The following is a 16,983-nucleotide window of genomic DNA, read 5'->3' on the forward strand; positions in this document are numbered from 1 at the left end:
TCGTGCGTGCCTCCCGGGCCAGGCCGCCGTGGGGCACCCAAGGGGTGGCAGCTAGCCCTGCGGTTGGATTAAAAGGAAAACTATTCTTTCTTGAGGCAAACGGGATCAGAAGCAGGGAGTTAGCAGGCAGTCAAAGCGGAGAACATCCCCGGAGTGGGGATTTGGCGAAGGTGTGAGGCGTGTGCCTCAGGTGCTGCAGGCCAGGACCTGACCCCGCTGGGGCCCGGGTGAGAGCAGCAGCCCTGCGGTATGTGCTGCTCAGGGGTGAGCGCAGCCGGGGCAGCGGGGGGGCCAGCACGGGCCAGGCCGCCCCTCTGTGTGTGACCACCTGTCTGTCAGCTCCCAGGCAGCACAGAGTGTGCAGAGTAGAAGCAGCCGGCTTCCTCCACGGTGGCTCTGAGGCCCGGCCAGGCCCTTCCTCCACGGTGACTCCAAGCATCGCTCTAGAATCTGGGACCAGCCACGAGCAGAGTTGTCTGTTCTGAAGTCCCTGCCCCCTCCCCCTGCTCCCCTCTGCCTGGGCAGACAACCCCCAGGGGCTATGGGGTGGGGAGGGGGAAGCAGGCTGCTCTGCTTCATCACTTGCTGCAGACACGGTGGGGTTCCCAGGCACGCATCCCACCTCCTTCAGGGGGAACCAAAACTATCCTGTGTTGAGATCACCCTGGATATGGGTCTGTGACCCAGCTGAGCATCTGTTAGAGTGAGGCCTGGTGGGAAGGGGTCGCTCTTGTTGTGGCCATGTCTCCCTAGTCCTTAGGACTGAGCCAGAGAGGTGTGCTCTGCTGGGCCTTGCTGGGAGCTGCGGGGTCCCCAGAGAAAGGAGGACATTTGCAAGATGGGCAGTGGTCCCTGCGTCCTGCACGGAAGGCCCCACTGACCAGTGGCAGGTGTTCAAATGGAGCCTGTGAGGTGCTATTGGAAGTGGTGACATGTTCCCACCAGGTTTGGGGGGCTCTTCCTTCATAAGTGAGTATGTGGCCTAATGTGGAGACCAGGGCGGGGCCCTCCGCCCCTTCCCTGACCAAACAGGTACAGGAGGCTCATAGTGTCTAGGCCTCCTGCCTCAGGGGGCAGTGCTAGATTGCTCAAAATTCCTTAAAATCCTACCCATTTTAAAAGAACCAGACCACATGTGGTTGCGTGCACACATATATACATGTGTGTGCATGTGTAGGAACACCTGCATATACACACACCCCTCGCAGAGCCAGACAGCCTTGTATCAGCCCTTGGAATTTGCATGTGAGGGCCACACCTGGAAATGCACAATGATATTAAACACCCAGCTGTTCTTGTTTGGGTGATGAGGGACACCCCCAGAAAACCCCTTGGGAAGAAAGGTGTCCAGAGGAATAGGAAGCCTGGCCCCACTTGAAAATGCTTCCCCTTGGCAAGGTCCCACAGGCCAGAGAATCAGCAGAAGATGGTGGATGCAGCCACTGGCCTGAAGTCACGTCTTCTCCTTGCCCTGCAGGTGGAGATCAGCCCCCTGGAGAATGCCATCGAGACCATGCAGCTGACCAACGACAAGATGAACAGCATGGTGCAGCAGCACCTGGACGACCCCAGCCTCCCCATCAACCCCCTCTCCATGCTCCTCAATGGCATCGTGGACCCTGCCGTCATGGGAGGCTTTGCAAATTATGAAAAGGTACGTGACGTGCCGGCGGCACAGCCCTGTCTCGGGACAGCCTGTCTCCGGACACGTATCTCCAAGCCCAGAATCCACCGTGGGCTCACTGACCCATCTCAGCTGTGACCAGGCCAGGCCTGGGAGCTCCTAGAGGCGCCAGCTACAGGAGCCCGACCCCAGGCAGGGCTCCCCAGGCGTGGTCCCCGCAGGTGAGGGGGCTACCCTCTAGAGCTGCCCTCGGGTGGCTTTCAGGAGTCCTTGGATCAATAAAAGCCAAGAGATACCATTTTAGTGAAAGACAAAAGGATCAGAACGTTTGGGATCGGCAGGCATGGGGGGTACAGGGGAGACGCTCATCTCCTCAGAAGATGTCTCAGTAGGAAGGAGCAGAAGTTGAAGGGCATGGGGTGTGGGCACGCCCAGGGGTCTGCACGACAGCTGGCTCTTTCGGTTACCAGGTTTGGAACGTGGCCACAGCCACTCCTCCCGTAGTGTCTGTGGCAGTTTCCTGATATAACGATGGCAGAGTGGAGGCCGTTTGCAGACAAGTGTGCTGACCCCTTGTGCAGACGGAGTAAAAGCTGAGGCAGAGAGCAGACCCAGGGCAGGGTGCCGGGTGCGAGTCAGGGCCCTGTGAGCTGCTGGGGAGCTGCTGCCAGCAGACTGAGCAGTCAGGGTCAGCTGTGGCTCTGCCGGATTCCAAGGACAGGGGTGCCACCCCCAACGCCCCTCCTGGCTGCCCGTTGGCTCTGTTTGTTGTGTTTGATCTAACCAGACCTTTTGCCCTCAGTGCTGGGGAGGGTCCATCCCGCGGGGGGTGGGTCTGTTTCGTATATGGCTCCATCCCCAGGGTCTGGTGCATGGTCGGTGTGCAAAATCACGTGTTGGGTAAGCAGTGTCCTGAGTGGCTCTCCCTGTCTCCACCAGGCCTTCTTTACAGAGCGGTACCTGCAGGAGCACCCAGAGGCCCACGAAAAGATTGAGAAGCTCAAGGACCTAATCGCGTGGCAGGTAAGCGTGGGATGGCAGCCCTGCAGGGCTGGAGCCGGGAGGCTAGACCCACACCCACTGGGCCGGCTCCGCACACGTGCCAGCCCGCACAGAAGCCTGGGACATGAGCCAGAGGGCATGTAGCCATGTTTGCCCCCAGATAAACCCACCCACCAGCGCCGTGATTCATTCAGCAACCAGGCTGCGGCCCTGAATTTGAACACACAGAAAGTCCTCCCTTGCCAACGGGCCTGGTCCATCTCTGCTGGAAGATCTCTGTCTGGTGTTGACAGGACAAGATATCAGAGGCAAGCTCAGAACTTTGATGTCCCCAAGAGCTCAGCTCCAGCCCGTCCCAGGAAAGGCGCTCACGCCAACGCCGTCTGTGTGGGAGGCATGGGTGGGCCACTGCAGAGCACCCACCCCTCCTGTTCTTCCCGGTGGTGGCCAGGGTTGGGAAGTCCACACTGGAGTTTCCCAGCGGTAATCCTGTATATGGCCCCTGAGGCCTCTGAGTCTTACCTTAGAGGGCCTGGTGTTAGAAGGACATGGTCCAGGGGGTGTCTTAGGTCCAGTTGGAAGTGACCTGTTCACACATCTGCGCCTCCGAGCCTTCGTGAGCCTGGTGGAGGAGGGGACATCCAGACCTGGTTCTCTGAAGCTCTGGCCCCCTTGCTCTGTACCTAGGACATCTCACTTCTTCAGGCTTTGTTTTCTCGTGTGGAGGTGAGGAGGGTGCTCTCTGATGTAATCCCCACACAGCAGGCTGAGTGCAGAGAGCTGAGGGAGGTCGAGGCCGGGGTCGCCCTGTGCGGGCTGGCAACGCTGAGTACCCCAGGCCACTCTGCTGAGCTGGGGGTCCCAGGCTGCCACTTGGGGCCCTGATGCAGGTGAGGAGACATCTCCGTGGGCACTTGGACCCTGGCCTTCCCAGAACCTCACCTCAGGGGCTTCTGCGTCACCAGCACATTGACCATTGTGACCTCTTGGGGTGGGGAGGGGCCAAACTTTGGTTTCAAGCAAACTTGTAATATATATACATATTTCATAGTAATGAAACACATATAACAAAATGTAACACCTTAACCAATGTGGGGTCCGGTTCCGTGGCCTTAAGGACATTCACACTGCTGTGCCACCAGCCCCTCCATCCATCTCCAGAAATTTTCCATCTTGCTGGAAATCTCTGCGCTAACTCTCCGCTGGAATCCACCGTCCACTGTCTGTCTCTATGAACGTGATTGTTCTCGGTACTTCACGTTATGTGGAGTCGGATGGTCTTTGTCCCGGAGTGACCGGTTTATTTCACTGAGTGTAATGCCTTCCGGGCTCATCCGTGTTGTTAGCCTGAGTCAGAATCCCCCTTTCCTTTTTGGGCTAAGTAATATTCCATTGCGTGGATGGACCGCATTGTGTTTATCCGGTCATCCATCAGTGGACACGTGGGTGACTTCCACTTTTCAGCTGTCGTGAATAATCTAGCTGTGAACACGGATGCACACATATATCTTTGTTTCTCTGCTTTCAGTTCTTTTGGGTACATACCCACAAGTGGGATTCCCGGATCCAATGCTAATTCTGTTTGTGGTCTTTTAATTCACATCCGCCACATCCTAGTCAACACTGGTCATTTTCTGGTTTTGTTTTGTTTTGTTTTGTTTTCTTACAGTAGCCATCCTAACGGGCGTGACTGTGTCACAAATCTGTAGACATTGGTTTGCATTAGGATTATTCTGTGGTAAGAAATCCTAGGAGGGACGCCTGGGTGGCTCCGTGGTTGAGCACCTGCCTTTGGCTCAGGTCGTGATCCCGTCCGGGATTGAGTCCCGCATCGGGCTCCCTGCATGGAGCCTGCGTCTCCCTCTGCCTCTGTCTCTGCCTCTGTCTCTCTGTCTCTCTTGAATAAATAAATAAAATCTTTAAGAAGGAAAGAAACAAACCAACCAACCCTGGGAGCTGGCGCCAGGGACTTCATTGGCCAGGGATCGTTCTCTGCATGGAATGTAAGCCTCGTGTAGACAGTCTCCCTCTGTTTCCAAAAAAGAGTTTAAAAGTCCGAGTGATTCCATTTTAGATGTAGAAACCAAAGAGTACAAAATTCAAGACTCCATTGAAGGCTATAAAATCATTGCCACACAAAAACTAGTTTGGTCTGCAAAAGTTGTATTGATTTTTTTTTTCTTGTAAGCTTTTACAGCAAATTGGATTTTAAGAGTTTCAAGTCCTACAGAGGAAAATAATTTGTTCCCCAGAGAGAACTTTATGTCAGCACTATGTCATCACCCCTAATAACTATATTAAAGGATGAATTTTAAAGCAGCTCACAGGAAAGCTGAAAGAAAGAATCCATTTTCTAGCAACTTCATTAAATCAAAGAGTGATGAAAAATACATATTCAAAACATTACCTGTGATTTCACTTTCATTTGCAAATGTTTGGAAACCCATATTTTAGTATCAGTGATTGAGTCATACGGTCATTAAAATTAAGGAGTTTGGGGTTATCAGGATGTTGTCTTATGTTTTCGTTTGTTAGTTTGTTTGGTTTGGGTTTTTTTTCTGGAAACTCCATCAGGACAGAGTGAGGTTTTCTCTTGGGAATCCCAAGGGCTCGTTGGCAGAGTTTCCATCAGTGATGTGCAGTAAGCATAGCCCGGTGGTGAAATCGTTTGCGAAGGCGGGTTAAGTTCTAGGCAGCTCTTCACTCTGCTCTTGGCACCCCCAAACCAGGGGGATGCGGACCTGCCCCTCCCAGCTGGGAGCCAGTGGTGCAGGCGACGTGGGGCCTCTTCTGGGTTGACAGCTGACACCAGGTCAGAGGAGCCCCAGCCCCTTCCTCAAAGGCCGAGCTCTGTCCTTGCCCAAATGGCAGCTGTCTTGTGGAGCAGCACTGCCAACGTCCAAAGATGAATCTGTACAGACTCCCACTAAACCGCTGTGTTGTGTACCTATTTCTCTTTTGAAATGCACAAAGATAAAAGACCAGACCCACTCATCATCGCCAGCTGATGACAGGCGCGACCATTGTCACCAGGGTTGGTGCTCCTAGAGCACTGAGCAGTGCTTCCAAATGTTCTGTGCTGCTGGCAGGCCATGAATTTGTGCAGGGGCCACAAAGGAGGAAACCTCACATAAGGCACCGCTGCTTAGAAGGGCGTCTTTTGAGAGCAGGCTGCGTGCTCACCTTGAACAACTCAAGGTGTGACTTTGGGAATGTCTCTTCCCTCTCCCTCTCCCCTCTCTGGGCTCTGGGAAACTTTTAAGAAATGCAGATTCCTGAGATCTACCCCAGCACCAATCAGGGCTCCCGGAGTGGGTTTGAGGAACCTGCCTGGGAGTTTCTGATGCTCATCCAGGTTGGAACCCACTGAACTATGGGGTCCCCAGAGATCACTTCAGGCCTCATTCCATGGCTGGTGTTTGTATATTAACCACCCAATATGTTGGAGTGTTGGCACAGAGCATCTGGTTGTGCTTAGCTGTGGTCACCCCGACTCATAGAATAGAGGCGAGATCCCTTCCTAGAAAAAAGTTGCATCTGACAATGTCAGGCACCTGTTGAAGTGGTCAGTTCTCATACCCCAGAAATCTCACCTGCCAGCTTGCAGTTCACGCAGTACCAGGGACCCAAACCAAATGGTCTTAACTTTAGTCCAGCAAGTGGCGTCTTTGATGTCAGAGAATCTGGCCAATTAAGGCTTTTAATCAAGCCAACAAAAACTGCAGAGACATCTAGATTGCATATTGTATATTTGAAGAAGGTCCATTCTACAAGGAAATGCTTACAGGATCTCAGTGGCTCTGTTTTAACCTTGAGGCAGCATCCCCATCCTCGCCTTCACACTAGATAGAGAGCGTCCCACCAAAAACTGCCCCCAGCCTGCCTGTGCCGTGCCCCAAAGCAGAACTCAGGAAGCAAAAGGATTAGAGTGGGATCCCTGGGTGGCGCAGCGGTTTGGCGCCTGCCTTTGGCCCAGGGCGCGATCCTGGAGACCCGGGATCGAATCCCACATCGGGCTCCCGGTGCATGGAGCCTGCTTCTCCCTCTGCCTGTGTCTCTGCCTCTCTCTCTCTCTCTCTCTCTCTCTCTCTCTCCGTGACTATCATAAATAAATAAAATTAAAAAAAAAAAATTCAAAAGGATTAGAGTGAGCGTTTTCTACTGTGGTACCCGACCACGCTGCGGCCAGCTCTGGGGAAGCTGCCATCTGCAAGAGTAATTCATATGAAATATTAAAACATCTCAGCCATCGTGAAATCTCACCTGCACACTGTCCTTCTGGCGGTGACCACCCGGAAGGGGATAGTTGGCCCGTATCTCAGGTGTAGGCCCAACTGTCAGCAAAACAAGCTTTGTGCCCATGCAGCCCAAGGGCAGGCTGGGTGGGCTGTGACATGGGAACACTCACTCCTTCCCTCTTTCCCTGGAGACCACAAGAGGCAACAGCTGCATGCTATAAATGGCAACCAAATACATTCTATGCATTGATTCATCTTGATAAGATTTCTTGAATTTGTTCACATGAAATTCAATTGTGTACTTATTATCCTTCTCCCTAATAAATCTGTTCACTGAGGTTGGTGTTCTGTTGTATTAGGGAAATCTGTTTTTAATCAGTATTTTGATTTAATTATAAATTATTAAGAGGAAGTCTCTTAGCTTGATTGCATTGAAGAATGTCTAACTCCTGGTCCGAGCGTTGCGGGAAAGCAGAAGCTGGAGAAAGAAAGCCCTCCTAGACCACCCCACCCGCCCAACCTCTTCCCAGAGCAGTGCTCGAGGGTCTCTGGGGCTGGAGAATGAAAATGTCTCCCTGCGACGCTTTTAAAGGTCAGCTACATCTCCGCGCTTGGAAGTGAAGTGTTGGCATGGATATTTTGTGACAGCAGTGTTGGCAGAGAAGTGATTATTTTTAGTTTTAAGGAAGAATAAATTTGGTTTTCCTTTCCAAATAAGAAGGTCCTTCAGGACTATAGATCACAAATAATTAGATTTTTAAGCTTTAGAATAGGGCTCTCGATTGCCTATAAAGGCAATATCCTGGGCTTAAAAAAAAAAAAAAAAAAAAAAACCCTTTGCTCTGTGACATGACCCTTTGCTAATAGATCAAGTTACAGCTAAACCAATTCAGAACCGCAGTTCTTCCTGAATTCACGTGGAAAGCACAGATGAGTCTATTCTGGGATTGGCCGACCAATGGGAGTCAGGCAAAGTCACCGAGTGGCCATCGTGCGCTGAGCACTGCACTAAACGTGTCCAATTTAAAACACAAATGATTTTAATTTGAACATTTTGGTCTTTGGGGGTAATGTGCCTGCTGATGAGTTTGATTCACGGTTTGATTTGGAAACAAAGCCGTTGCATTTTGCGCACAGTGCCACTTTCTGCCTGGTGTGCGCTCCTCTCTCTAGACCATTAACCAGGAAATAAGGAGTGTTGACTGCTATGTTTTTCAGATTCCATTTTTGGCTGAAGGGATCAGGATTCATGGAGACAAAGTCACAGAAGCACTGAGGCCCTTTCATGAGAGAATGGAAGCCTGTTTCAAACAGCTCAAGGAAAAAGTGGAAAAGCAATATGGTGTCCGAACCATGGTAAGGGGGAAGCCTTGCAGAAGGGGAGGTGGGTGCCTTTGCGTCACACTGTCCAACTGGGACAGGCTCACAGGCAGAGTGAGTTAGATGTTATATGTGACACCTGCTAGGGAAGTGGGATTTGAGGGTCTTCGGCACCCTCGGAAGTCCATCTGCCGGTAAACCAGCAACCTCCTCCAATAATTGGAAATGTCAGGGTGAGTCAGCGTTCATGCGTTTGCTTGATCACCACACACCTTGCTCACCTGCTGTGGACACAGCCTATCCTTAATCTGGTGAGGCAACAGAGAAACCGCGCAGAGGCCCGTGTGACTCAAGCTTGGCTGGCCGTAGGGGCCACACCTACAGCCATATACCACACACAGAGGGCTAGGTGTCGCACAGGGCAACGGCACTCATGTGTCCTAAGGCAGACCTGGAGCCTATGTCCGGTCCAAAGTCCCAGTCATTGGAGAGAGTTGCTGTGGGTTACTGAGACCTGAAAGTGTTAGCAAAGACTAACGTCTTACAGCAGTGGTCATTGGTCTGGGCCGAGAAAGGTAAGCTGGAGACAATCCGGGGAGGAGTAGGGACAAAGGACTCACCCAGCAAAGGCTGGGAGGCCAGAATTCGAATGCAGGCCAGAGGCCAGTGCAGACATAGCCATGCCTTGGACAGAAGAGAAATCCCAAGAGGAACCGTAAAGGTGCTCAGCCCGCAGGAGCCTGGAACGGTGGTCTGGGGCAGGAAGTTTTGCTCTGGAATAAGAGCAGAACCGGGCTTTTGTTAAGAGTTTGTGGAAGTTTCTGAGTAGGGACTGTGGGATCAAGATCATGATAAGAGTGGCTTCTGCTAAGTAATGACACAAAATATCTGGCGGTATGAGCCCTGCAGAGGCCTGGGAGGCTGTTCATGAGCCATGTCTTAGCAACATGGGGACGAGGCCACCGCGGTGGTGTGCAGCTCTCTCCTTATGGTCTCCGGGAGCCTTGGTGGGTCCTGACCATGACTGTGCCTGGACTCTGGAGACGTCAGGCACAGCAGATGACTCAAGGCCCCCTCTCCCTGTTGTTCAGAGGAAAGCAATAATGTGACAAAAAGCCTTCCAATCTAGAAGCCTTCCAATCTAGAATCCCAGCCCTTGGCATGAAGAGGGTGAGGGCACCCATGGCTTCCGTCTTCCTGCAAACGAAAGGCGTGCTGTAGGAAGGTGCTCTGCTGCTCATGTCGCACAACACTTTTCTCTCCTTCCTAAAGAACCAGGTGTCCAATGTAGGGCACCATTTTGGGTTCTTTTTCGGCCCAATGCCATCTGTCTGCTGTTCCCTACAGTTCTCTGTTGCTCTTCCTGTTGAACTCACTTCTTTTTTTTTTTTTTTCACACATTTCTCTCACTTAGCAAACACTAATTTAAGTGCTTGCCATATGCCAGGGACCTTTCCAAGTGTTTTGCAAATATGAACCTGCTTAATCCACTTACCACTGTGAAGGAGTCACTGTGGTCATCCTCATTTTACAGATGGGAAGGGGGACACGAGGTCCCACCCTCGCAGTGGCCACTGCGGCCACTGGTGAACTTCGAACCCTGATAGTCTACCTCCAAGGCTGTGCTTTTAGCCACTACACTAATTTACACGGCAAAGCTTTTGCTACTCTTGCGCATGTGATCAGAGGCTCAGGAGGGACAGAGAGCCCCCCAGAAAGGGGCTAACTGGGTTTTCTTGGACTCCGTGCTGGCCCACCCTGCCCCCCTGGCCCACTGCGCTGGGCTCCCGTTTCTCAATGCATCACCAGCAGGGTGTAAACCTGACAAAGCCAAGAGAACACAACCCCTCCACTATGGTCTGAAAACTCGCATGTGGGGAGCGGCTCCAGGGGGCCGGGCTTGAGGAGCAGGGTGCCCTCCTGCCAGCTGCGCTGGAGGACCCTCAGGGCCAGCCAGAACCCTGGGGCCGTGCTTGATCACTTTGGGGCCTGCGACTCACTACAGCTCAGAGTCGAGTGGCAAGAATTTCGAAGTGCATGGTCACGCGTCTCCTCCAAAGTTTTGCACCACCTTGAAGTCTGAGAAATGAACTTTGGAGATCTCAAGGTTTTTGGACTAAGTGAAAGACTTCCTCTTTTATCACTCATATGATTTGTATTTCAAAACGACAGAAACCCATCTGGCTCACCAAGCATCCTTCGTGTTCCCTTCTCTGCTGGGATTGCATTACTTGTACGGGTGCTTGCTGCCGGACACGGGGAGAGGGAACACAAGGGCGGGAGGCAGGGCTGTTGCGGAGGTGGCGAGGGTGGCTTCGTCCTGAAGGACAGGTTTCCCCTGTTCTGACGCAGCCATCCTTGGCCGGAGATTAGTGGTTTCCACCACAGCCTGAGACATCACGCCCACCGCGCTGCCCGCCTCTCTGTAGGGGCAGCCAGGGCACCTAGGGACTGGGCAGGCTTCTTGGGAGGACCATCCAGGAACAGAAGCAAGGGGCATTTCCTCCCCCTGGCTGCATTCTTTCCTGGGGCTCCCTTCCCACGTCCTCCATCCTGGGACCCCAGAGGCAGGCTCTGCAGCCCGCGTCCCTTGAGCAGAGAGACAGGCAGATGCCCCTGTCATGCTCTGAGAAATGTGGCAATAAAAAGCAGTCTGGTGTGAGCCTTTCCTGCCTTATCTACTCTGAAAACTTGCAAGCATCTCAGAATACTTTGAAAAGCAATATAGTATCATCCTGTTTAAAAAAAAAAAAAATGGATTTAAAAATAAAAACCCCATAGAAGAGACATAAACCATTTTGTCAATTTTTCGGATCCAGCCAGAGCCATAGATAGAAACAGAAGATGTGGACACCCTCGGACTTCTTAATCCACAGGCGGCTCCCCCAGACCCGGCGCCCTTCCCGCTGACCTTGACCTTGCCTGTGGGAGGGCTCTAGGGGCCACCGCTCCCAGGCAAAAGCTCACAGCCCAGCCTCTCCAGATGCATAGGGAGTGAGGAGTGCAGACCCCGGGATCCCTGAGCAAGAGGACACGAGCACCTGCTGCAGCTGCATTCAACACCAGCCCCTGTGTCTTCACTGGCGGCACATGGGAGGCTTGTGTTCGACTTAAAGCTCCTAGAAACAATTTCCATGTTTCTCATGCAGTTACTATTCCTCTTCCTTGAACTCCATTGAGGAGCAAGAGAACCTCGCCAGGGTCCACCACTTCTCCTCTGTCATCCACGTCATCACTTTATGCATCCTCTCCCTCTGAGGCTGCTTCCCTCCCGACTCCTCCCCAGAGCCCCTTCAGCCCCTGGCTGACATGCCCAAGAAAGGCACACTGACTCCCTCCCTGCCCTCCTTGGCTGATGGCACAGCCCTCACCGGTCAGCGGATGAGAAAGCCACCAGGCATCCTTCATGCCTCGCACCCTGTGCTTCACCTCATCACCTCTGCTGTCCCGGAGGCCCCTCCTGCCTCCAGGATCTCCCTCTCCAGCCCTTCCTCCATAGCCATTCATGTGGTTGTCATACCAGGATCCGTGGAACCCTGGGGTCCCCCAGAGGCTGCTCCGGAGGCTGACGTGATAGCCCCTACCTGCGGGGAGAAGTCCAGCTTCCCCGGTTCTGTGTGCTCGTGTTCAGTGGAGTGCTTCACCAGGGAGAGGACTTGGCTCACAAGGCTCACGGGAGCGGTCATGGTGCTGAGCCTCTGTGGGAGAAGCAGGGCTGATGCTGTGACCTCGGGTCCTTCCATCCCCAGCTCCACCCTCTGTTTGTGGCCTCTGAAGGATGAGGTCAGGCTCCTAACATCATGCACACAGTCTCCCCATGGGCCTGCCCACATCCCCAGGGGCCCGCATCCCCACGCAGCCCTTCCCAGGGGCCAGCATGTCACCCTCTGGATTTGCTGCCTACACCTGGCATTTGTGCTACAGCATTTGGAGAAAACACTTCCAGAAAACTAGGAAACCTACCTGCTTCTCATCCTACCCCATAAAACACTGGTCACCACCATTAAAATTTAGCTCTGCCCACCCTGCTCAGATCCACTCGCGTGGGGGTCAAGGGGAGGCATTTGGGCTCAACTGTAAGACAAGGACACAACACATGTCAGAGCCTTTGGGGCCGGACAGGTCTCGCTTCTGGTAAGAGCCAAAATGAGTGTTTGCTTCAGGCCGTTATAATGACACCAGCAAGGACATGGGGAGCTACCGGCAGAGCGTGCCAAGGCCTGTGGGCTCCACCTGCGTCATCCCATTTCGTCCTCACACCAGCCTCTCGTGGTGGGATGATGATTCCCTGCGTGCTCCAGAGGAAGCTGAGGCACAGACAGGCTCCATATGTTATGCGAGGTCACATTGTTGGTGCCAGAGCCAAAATTCTAGTCTAGTCCTACCTGCCCCACCCCCCACCCCTGCCAGCCCTGATGCTGGGACACAGAGACATCGTTCACTCACAGTGTCCTGGTGCTTGAGCCACACCTGTCATGGCTGGGAGAAACTCAGATTGCTTCAGATGAAAAAAAAAAAAAAAAGTCCCAATTCTTCAATTTCTCGAGGCTCTGCTCAGTCAAGAAGGAATTATAAGACAAATGGCCCAGAGCGTGCCCTGTGTGGGTCCCAAGAGTGGCTTCTATCCCTCCTCGGCCAGAGCCCTGCACCTGCCACCCCCTCCCCTTTATTCTTTCCAATCTGTACATCCACCCAAGACTCAAGGTTGCCTCTTGAGGGATACCACCAGGCTTTGTGGCCACAGGTAGGATGTTCAGGGTCTTCTGAGCCTTTCCAGGAGCTGGAGTGAGGTGGTTCTTGCTCGGCCTCTCCACCTCCTGGTCCATGACCGGCTCCCTCCTCTGCCTCTGCACACTCAACACTTGCACTGCTCACATGGAAACCATCAAGGCAGGGAGTGGGACTCACAGCACCCGGGTGTCAGACAGGTCACATTTCTTTCTCTGCTAGGTGCTCAGCTGCATGTCCTTGAATGCTACGACGTCTCCGTTGTGCCTAGTAGATGATGGATATAGAGGAGGCACGTTCCCGACCGCAGAGATCACCTGACCCTGTGGTAGCTGCTTGTCTGCCCTGCTGCTCCCCTGCCACCCCCCACCACTGCCAGGTCCAGAAAGACAGGTGGAGGTGAAGGCCGCGGCTGTCGCAGGGGGAGATGGGAAGGCAGCACCTCCGGGGCTGGTAGGCGGGTGTCCACGTGCCCACCTCCGAGCTGCTGTGGAAGAGATGGCACGGGGTAGTATGGGCTTCGCAAGGCAGAGGCTGCCGGCCGTCTCATGCAGAGTGTGAAGAGGGGCCTAGTCCCACAGAGATGCCAGAGGGAAGAGCGGTGGCCGAGCAGGGTGGCAGATGAGGGGGTCAGGGCCCTGCCAGTGTCAGGAGCACTGGGACATGGAACAGTTGGAGGCCCAGTTGAGACGCTGGGATGAGAGCCGTGCAGCAGAGAGCCAGGCCTTGGCCTCCTGTCTACACGTGTCCCAGAAAGGCCGAAAAGAGCCTTCTGTAGACTTTGAGTTGCTAGATTTTGTACAGGAAACATTTCCACAAATTGGACTAATGTATGCTTCGTTTCCTCATAAAAGGCCAGTTAATGACAAGGGCCGTCTCCTTAAAAGTCTTCAGTGGCACCTTCCTTGGTGCCAAACCCAAGACCTGCCCTCCGTGCTGGCAGATTCCAGTGACATGAGGCTTCAATCTACTGGTTGGCCCACTGTGGCCCACTGGCCTTTTTGTAAAACCGGTGTTATGAGAGCACATCCCTGCCCTCCCTCATCTCTGTATTGTCCCTGGCTGTTTTCATGCTGCAGTGGCCAAGCTGAGCAGTGCAGATGGAGACCTTGTGGCCTTAAATACTTATTATCTGGCCGTTCACAGAAGAAGTTTACCAGCTCCTGCTTTAAACTGTTTTTCCGTCGTCGTGAGCATGCAGATCGAATAGTATTTCCAGTGCAAAACACTTATTTAAGAAACAGGCCCACTTTTCAGATGTGGAGGTGGTGTTGGCTGTGTAACCAGCCATGGTCCCAAGCGCGTCATGTATGGGTGATTGCCCGAGGGCCAGCTTTGGTGGTGTGGGGCTGGGAGGACGTGCCTCCGTCCTCCGGTTAAAGGAAGGAGCTTCTGCGGCAGCTGGTCTTGGGGCGCAGGTACACTAGCATTTTCTAGGTAATTAGAGAATGACACGAGCTCTGTTCCAGTGACTTGTGTTTGGATGATATCAAAGAGAGGATGGAAAACTGTCAGGGACCATGTTTCTCCAGAATGCATCTCTAGTTCACTACCTGACGGGGAAGAGGAGCTTGAGCAGCTCCAGCCGTGGCTTCATCTAGCTCACCGTACCAGTCACTGGCAGGGGAGCAGATCCATCTTTAATTAAGCAGCAGGAGCAAATTCTTTTATTCTAGAGAAATTCGATCAGACACATCCTTGTATTTTGGTGATCTGCGTAGGTTATCCACACGCAGAGATGTGCAAAGTTCATCGAATGATCTTGCTACTCTATAGATTTTGTGGTCAGGACATTCAATGATGGCTTTGGAACAGGTTGTTGGTAAAGAAAACTGCACTTAAGATTAAAAAAAATGGGAAAGTTGTGATATTTTTCACAATATCAGGTAAGATTTCAAAAAGCCCTGAAATAACCATCATTTTCATCTTTAACTCTGAACAAGAATGTGCACTGCTTATAAAGTGTGGAAGATTTTGGTCTAGAATCCAGGCTGCTAAGACCACTTGATCCCAAGAGTCTGACCAATCCAGGCCAGATATCTTTTCGCACAAGAGCATCAAACAAGCTTCTCTCTCTCCTTTTCTCTCCCTCCCTCCCTCTCTCTCTCTCTCTGTCAGCCTTCAAGTCTGGATGACAGAAGAGGCAACCGTCCCCGGTCCATGGTCCGATCCTTCACGATGCCTTCATCATCCCGGCCTCTGTCGGTGGCCTCCGTGTCATCCCTCTCATCGGACAGCACCCCTTCCAGGCCAGGCTCGGATGGGTGAGTACGACTCAGTAGCAGGGAAGGGGCTTGGAAGGTCTTGTGAGGAGCCACCCAGGCCCTGGGTTTATTTGATCCCAACTTGAGGAATTTTTTTTAAAAAAATTGAAACTGTCTTTGAAACTGAAGCTCTGGGACGCCTGGGGGGCTCAGTGATTGAGTGTCTGCCTTGCACTCGGGGCATGATCCTGGGGTCCTGGGATCAAGTCCCGCATCAGGCTCCCTGTGGGGAACCTGCTTCTCCCTCTGCCTGTGTCTCTGCCTCTCTCTGTGTGTCTCTCATGAATAAGTAAATAAAATCTTGAAAGAAGAAAGAAGAAAGAAAAGAAAGAAAGAAAGAAAGAAAGAAAGAAAGAAAGAAAGAAAAGAAAGAGGAAGGAAGGAAGGAAGGACGGAAGGAAGGAAAGAAAGAAAAGAAAGAAAGAAAGAAGAAAGAAAGAAAGAAAGAAAGAAAGAAAGAAAAAGAAAGAAAGAAAGAAAAAGAAGGAAGAAAGGAAGGAAAGAGAAAGAGAAAGAGGAAGAAAGGAGAGAAGAAAAGAGAAAGAAAGGAAGAGAGAAAGAAAGAGGAAGGAAGGAAGGAAAGGAAGAAAGAGAAGGAAGGAAGAAAGGAAGGAAAGAGAGAAAGAGGAAGAAAGGAAAGAAGGAAGAAAAGAGAGAAAGGAAGGAAGGAGAGAGAAAGAAAGAAAACGAAAGGAAGGAAGGAAGAAAAGAAGAAGGAAGGAAGAAAGAAAAAAGAAAGAAAGAGAGAAAAAGAGAAAGAAAAGAAAAAAGGAAGGAAGGAAAGAAAGAGAGAAAGAAAGAAAGGAAGAAAGAATGAGAGAGAAAGAAAAAAGGAAGGAAAGAAAGAGAAAGAGAAAGAAAGAGGAAGGAAGGAAAGAGAAAGAGAGAAAGAAAGGAAGGAAGGAAGAGAGAGAAAGGAAGGAAAGAAAAAAGAAAGGAAGGAAGAAAAAGAAAGAAAGAAAAGAAAGAAGAAAAACGAAAGAAAAGAAAAAAGAAAAGAAAGAAAAGACAGGACACTGAAACCCTCCAAGACTTTGTAACTCTAGCACCCAGTATGACTTTCAGGATCTTGTGAGTTTTTGAGAAAAAATTATTTGGGTAAGATTTCCATCAGATTTTAAAACCTGCAGTGAGTGTTCATTCAGTTCTGGAAGTTCTGGAAGGAGTATAGTACGTTCCTTGCTGGCTGGGGCTCCTACTTTTCATCCCCCGCTCACTTGCATGGTGTCACGCCCACGCAGAGCTGTCTCACGCGGTGGCTTGCCTGACGGCCAGCAGGGCCACCTCTTTTCTACAAGACCTCTTTGGAGCCCCCGTTCTTGCTGTTGACCGCCCAACAGCACAAAGTGACTAAGCGGAGCAAGAAGCTAATAGACTGGTTAGTTTGGGTTGAGCTCCCGCTGTATGTCCTGCTTTAACTTCGAGTGCTAAAAGTTATCAGTAATTGTTTTGTGGTTTTGAGCAGCAAATATGTAAAGTTTGCTCGTATTAAACAACAAGGAGAACGTGTCATGCAATTTAAACACCAGGGAACAACAGCTGATTATTTTAACGTTGAGTTTGCGGTTCTGTGTTTGTACGACCCCATTTGGTTTTCCATCCTTCGCCTCACGCGGCCCACAGGCTCCTGGCCCCTGCCGCGCACAGACACACTCTTCCAGAGCGCCCCACGGAACCGCTCACAGCTAAGCGCCCTTTGTTGCCGATGACCGGTGGGCCCAATGGAAGATTGAAAACTAAACCCACATTTTTTTTTTCCTGACAGTAATTTTTATCACTGTCTGCTGCTTATAAAGCCAAATCCATC

General features: G+C 51.8%; 1 protein-coding gene across 2 annotated transcripts in view; it reads left to right on the plus strand.

Annotated features, from left to right (window-relative positions):
* DOCK1 (dedicator of cytokinesis 1) overlaps window positions 1-16,983 on the plus strand; it is a 495,561-nt gene that overhangs the window by 467,019 nt on the left and 11,559 nt on the right. For both annotated transcript variants that reach the window (XM_072740395.1, XM_072740396.1), the window contains exons 45-48: window positions 1,478-1,654; window positions 2,564-2,647; window positions 8,083-8,220; window positions 15,031-15,176. In XM_072740395.1, the coding sequence (XP_072596496.1) occupies window positions 1,478-1,654; window positions 2,564-2,647; window positions 8,083-8,220; window positions 15,031-15,176 (545 nt within the window). The remainder of the gene's footprint in view (window positions 1-1,477; window positions 1,655-2,563; window positions 2,648-8,082; window positions 8,221-15,030; window positions 15,177-16,983) is intronic.

The sequence above is a fragment of the Vulpes vulpes genome, chromosome 15, assembly GCF_048418805.1.
Source record: "Vulpes vulpes isolate BD-2025 chromosome 15, VulVul3, whole genome shotgun sequence".
NCBI lineage: Eukaryota > Metazoa > Chordata > Mammalia > Carnivora > Canidae > Vulpes > Vulpes vulpes.